General features: G+C 53.5%; 2 protein-coding genes across 2 annotated transcripts, besides 2 other annotated features; both read left to right on the top strand.

The window, feature by feature from the left end:
- Window positions 1-1047: 1047 nt before the first annotated feature.
- Window positions 1048-1068: a microsatellite.
- Window positions 1069-1208: 140 nt separating this feature from the next.
- Window positions 1209-1226: a microsatellite.
- A 451-nt stretch (window positions 1227-1677) lies between these two features.
- TraAM80_09237 (uncharacterized protein) lies at window positions 1678-2463 on the top strand (the record flags this gene model as incomplete). Its single annotated transcript, XM_029385931.1, has 1 exon — window positions 1678-2463. The coding sequence occupies one exon, from the start codon at window positions 1678-1680 to the stop codon at window positions 2461-2463; it is 786 nt and encodes a 261-aa protein (XP_029234273.1).
- An 800-nt stretch (window positions 2464-3263) lies between these two features.
- On the top strand, window positions 3264-3602 carry TraAM80_09236 (uncharacterized protein; the record flags this gene model as incomplete). Its single annotated transcript, XM_029385930.1, has 1 exon — window positions 3264-3602. One exon carries the CDS (start codon window positions 3264-3266, stop codon window positions 3600-3602), a length of 339 nt encoding a protein of 112 aa, XP_029234272.1.
- Between the last annotated feature and the right edge of the window lie 1267 nt (window positions 3603-4869).

The following is a 4869-nucleotide window of genomic DNA, read 5'->3' as shown; positions in this document are numbered from 1 at the left end:
TATATCCTCTACAGTTGAATGGATAGTTTTTTTTTAAAAAAATCCCATCTTCAAGAATACCCATAATTTCCACCATTTGTCTGGTGGTCTAAGGGCGAAAAAAGTAAAGAGAGCAAAGTTTGCAATAAAAAAATCACCCTTTCTTCAGATTGATTTTTAGTAATTCAGAAAAAGATCAGTAAGTAAAGTTTGAAAGCTTGGCGTTAACAATACCACTTTTTTTTGTTAGTAAATATAATTTCACCAGTTAACAATCATCAAAGTAATGTTGTCATTGAGAATATAAAAAAATTCGAACAACCGGAGCTCGCGCAATTAAAACAAAAAAAAATGTTTTCTTAATTTAAATGAAAAAAATGCAATATATTGATGTATGTAAAAAGTTGTTTTAAAAAAATCAACAAAAGTGGATTGTTTTGAGTGAAGGCAACGCTGTATATGTGACGAATTTTGCTTCGTAAAAGCTAGCGTCAAAAATATCCAGCTGCAAAAGAATATATTTAATTTTTTTTCCAAAAAGAATTTGTCATCTATTTAAACAAAACAATCCACTGGTGAAGTCGGTCACCCCAACAAAACGTTCAACACTGAAAAAAAAAAAAACGTCAAGAACAGTTAATGCCAAAACAATAATAAGGAAGAAAGAAAGAAACACATATACGTAGATATTTCATTTATTCTCAGTTTTTTCTCCATCATTCATCAGGGGCCCTTATCGCCCACGGTGGCCCTACAACAACATAAACGCAGAAAGTAAAGCAAAGATTGCCGCCTCCTGGAGCTGGCCAAAAACAAACAAAAAACGCGCAAAAACAAAAATGGCGCGCAACGCTGCTTCTACTGTGCGCCCAGCCCCACCAAGAAAACGGCCCACCCCAGCACAAAACCAGATATTAGCTAGCACCCCGAGGCGCGAATCAGAGGCGCCGCAACTGGCCGAGGAAAGCGTGTGCGACCCCGACTTCGGCGCCCACCTACGACATCGCCTCGGCCACTCGGCAGAACCTCGATCCAATAAAACGCGCGCCCGAAAACCCTGCCCGTCTGCCGCCCCCCCCCCCCCCCCCCACTCGCCGCGCCTCACGGGGGGCCGCTTTTCCGCCGGGGACGCCACGATCACCAGAAGAGGGCCCAGCAGGTCCTCGAAAAGGCTGGGCGCCGGCCCAAAGAGGCAGGCGGCAGCGTACCAACCGAAGAGCCACCTACCGTTTTTTTTTTTTTTTTTTAACATGTTAATGGATTCAGCACTACCGCGGCACCCGCAGCGCGGCCTCTAATTTATAACCGCAAATTGTCAACCAAAAGGCGGTACCAAAGGCGCCTTCTAGCCTTCCGTTTGCGTCTCCCTCCCCCAAGCCCAGCGTCCCGCGCCGCCTTCCGCTCGGACACGCAGCGCCCACACCGTGCTTGCCGTGGTGTCGCGAACTTCGTCCGCCCCCGCCCCACCGCCGCGCGTAATTAAAATCAATTCAGGATCCTTCGGCAGGCCCGCTTCCCCCGCCGCGACACCTCGCGGGGATCTGCTACAAACGCCCGGTTCGCCCCACGCATTTCCACACCCTCACGCGCCTCGATGATTCAGACCCCGCCAATTCGAAGGCGAATCGGCGGAGCGCGCCGTGCCCGGGGAGTCCCGCAAGCACCCCCACAACCCTGTGCAAAATTGCGGGACCGCAAATGCGCCACCCACCACCCGCTTTCGCGCCACGCTTGAAGCTGACAAGCGCATTCCACGGCAGTGCCACCAGCAAGAAAAACGCCGTCAAAACAAAGCACGACGCGGTTCCCTCCGGCGCCGCACCGGGGCGCCGGGAAAATATGGCCCAGAGGCGCCCATCTCTTTTTTCAGCTGCGCCGACGGCGCTTTTTGCTCCAGAAGCGGCCTTTTGTTTCTGTTCTAACCCCTGCTCGCGTTCGAGGGAGGCTCCTGGTCGCCACGTGAACGCCCACGCTTCGCCGTGGCGGCCGCGAACTGCTGTCTTTACCTTCCGCCTGGCCAATGTAAAGGGCAAAGCGCCGACGCCAATCCACCACTTCAGGGGGGAAGTGTCCCTTCTCCCGCGCAACCGCGCAAGCACAATGCGCAGGTCGCGAAACACTGTCGCCCTGGAAAACAGTCGCGTAGCTTCCTTTCTTGGCGTCTATGGAGCCCACGGCGCCGCCACCCACCACGCCAACCCCCTCACGCCAACAGCGTCGATGTTGCAATGCTGTCGCTGGAAGCGACCACTTAGACCAAAACGCCACGCCACGCCACACCACAAGGGAGCTATACAACGCCCGCTGGCTTCCCCAGCCTGGTTCGCAAACGAGAACTTAGATCCTGCAGACCGCCACCGCCGCCTCGCGAGCCAGCGCCTCTCGCTCGCCAAGCGCTCGGTAACTCCGTCGTTTGGAGGGCATGTCCGACCACAGCTTTGCTGTGAGGGCCGCTGGCTTGTTGTTTCCTCCTGCCCCCTTTAGTGATTGCGCGCAACCTTTCCAGCGACACCAGCACACCCTGTGGTTATTTCTTTCTCTCCCGCTCCCCCCCGCTTGGGGCCCCAGAACATCTTCGAAGAGACCCTCTGGTCTGCCATCGTGACTCTTGCATCGTGGGGGTGCTAAAAAAAAATGTCCGTTCGGGCTGTGCCGGGAGTGCTTCCTTGGGTGGCGGCGACTTAATCCGACCCAAAAAAAAAAAAAAACTTGGCTTCATTCGGGGGTTTGGTGGCGCCAAGGGCGTTCAATTCCCACGTTGTCATTGGGAGCGCCTACTTAGTAGGAGCCGCCGCCGCCGCTTGCGCAAGCTGCCCATTAATATCAAGACGGGCGCAAACTGATAGTAAAAAAAAATGTTAAAACTTGTCTCCCGAACCCCCCAACCGATTCGCACCGCAATATTGTAGAGCCCCGAGTGGTGGGCCTGCTTGCCCCCACGTTAGGCGGGCCAAATGCGCCGCGCCATACAGTGCACCCCCCCCCCCCTCCTCCTGCTAGGGATGCGGTGAGCGGTTGGTTGGGCGACGCGCAGGGAACCTCACTGTAGTTTGCGGACGCCTTTGCTTGAGGACAACATCTTTGTCACGCCGGATTTATTTACAGTTATAAAAAACTGTGCCAGCGTAGGCTGCTAAGTCTCTTCTCTTTTTTTTTTTTGGGGGGGGGGTGCTCCTACCGCATCTGCAAACTGCCCGGGAGCAGGGACTACTCGCTTGGAGCCAAGCCCCGCCAACAAATCTCGCAGGGTGGAGGCCCTGAAGTCATTGCTAGTTTCGGACTGTATGTTACCTTTTCGGGTATACGCCTCAACCTCCACAGCCGCGCGGCACGCTTGCCGCAGAGCCGGGTACGACCGCATCGGTAGGCTTTCCCTTGGCCTTGGGGCGGGCTGCATGCTTCCTCTCTGCCTTCTTAATGGGCCGGAAAGTCTTGCTAAGATTTCCGTCGAGCCTATTGGTCGCGCCCTGAGCATCTTGTATTCACAACCTCAGGTCCGCTTATTTGTGCCTGCGGGTTTCAGAGAGGTGTGCGAATTATTCTACCGACTACGGCATCTCCAAGACAAGCCCTCATCCATGGGAATAACAGGCCCAGATATCAAAGCTCTCTCACGCTACTAGCAGGGTCGGACTCGAGTGAGTTGGTATAAAACAAAAAAACGGAACACAACCTGGAGTCGAAGAGACGGCGCTTTGATTCAGTAACCTAGAACGCCGATGACGTAGCACGGGCGCCCACTCAGCCATCTCCTGAATTCAAACTAGCTTTGTATGACCTTCTTCACCTCCTGCGACCCAATCCACTGACATGTGCTCTTGCGAACCGCTACCTAGTTATTTTTCCAAAACGGGTCAATGCCGGTACTCCGAGTGTTTCTCCACAAAGCTCTGCAACAAAAAATATAGAGCAAACGTTGCGCCTCGAGAGCCCACATGACTCTCAGGACCCCATAGACCTTCTTATATGGCATTAAGCTTCGCCAGCCGTTCTTTAACACCGTCATCAAAACCAAACTTTCAGGCACTGGCCTCACTGCACTCGCACTCTTAGGTTATTCTACACTTGGAAACTCCCATCATTTAGCTTCATCCGGCCATGCCAAAGACGCTGATACGATTCCACCCCACGCTCTTCTAAGCACGCCCATCCAATCTACACAACAGCACTGGCGTTCAAACTTTTGCAAAACAAAATCTTAGTCTTGCAGCTACAGGCAAAAACACCATAACACTACAATATTGCAAATAACCAAGGCGTAAAGCCGCTTAGTGATGTCCGCTGACTTGTTCGAATACCAAGGCACGGGCGCCACCCAAACAGTAACTCACCTCGGATGCCTACAACTGGCAGAGCTCCAACACAACACACAGATAGACGGTTGTGCTTCGCCAAAAAAACCAACACAGCACGTGCACGTAAACCACTCTCACACCAAAATATAAAGAAAGTCCTGTAAGTCCGCCCTGCTGGTGCCGGTGCTGCGAGACCACCAGTTGCGTTGCATTTTTGAGTCCGAGTGACCGTCGACGAGCGACGGCGCGATAGCTGTGCGCCGTTCGTCCCCTGGTGATTTTCGCGTGTAGTTGCGTGGCCCCTGGTTTTGGCTATGTGGGCTGCGGGTGCCTTTTCGCGGTGGAGGTTGCTGCCACGCGGGTCGCCGTGCATGTCCGTGTGCGCCTGCATCTGCATGGGCCTGTGCTTGGCTGCGGTCACTCCCATCGTGTGCGTGTGTGTGGGTGGCCACATGCCCTGTCCGTGCCGACGGTTTGCTCTTGCTGCTCTCTTTTCTGTGTTTCTGTTCTCCCAGAACTAAAGTCACAAGTGGTGTTTGATGGGTTTGTGCGTGCTTCGCTGTAGGCCGCGGCGCGCTGCTGGTTGCCCTGCCGG

This window comes from Trypanosoma rangeli, assembly GCF_003719475.1.
Source record: "Trypanosoma rangeli strain AM80 chromosome Unknown Tra_15.4_contig_00539, whole genome shotgun sequence".
Classification (NCBI taxonomy): Eukaryota; Euglenozoa; class Kinetoplastea; order Trypanosomatida; family Trypanosomatidae; genus Trypanosoma; species Trypanosoma rangeli.
Note: the sequence above shows the minus strand (reverse complement) of the source record. Positions and strands in the feature narration are given on the sequence as shown.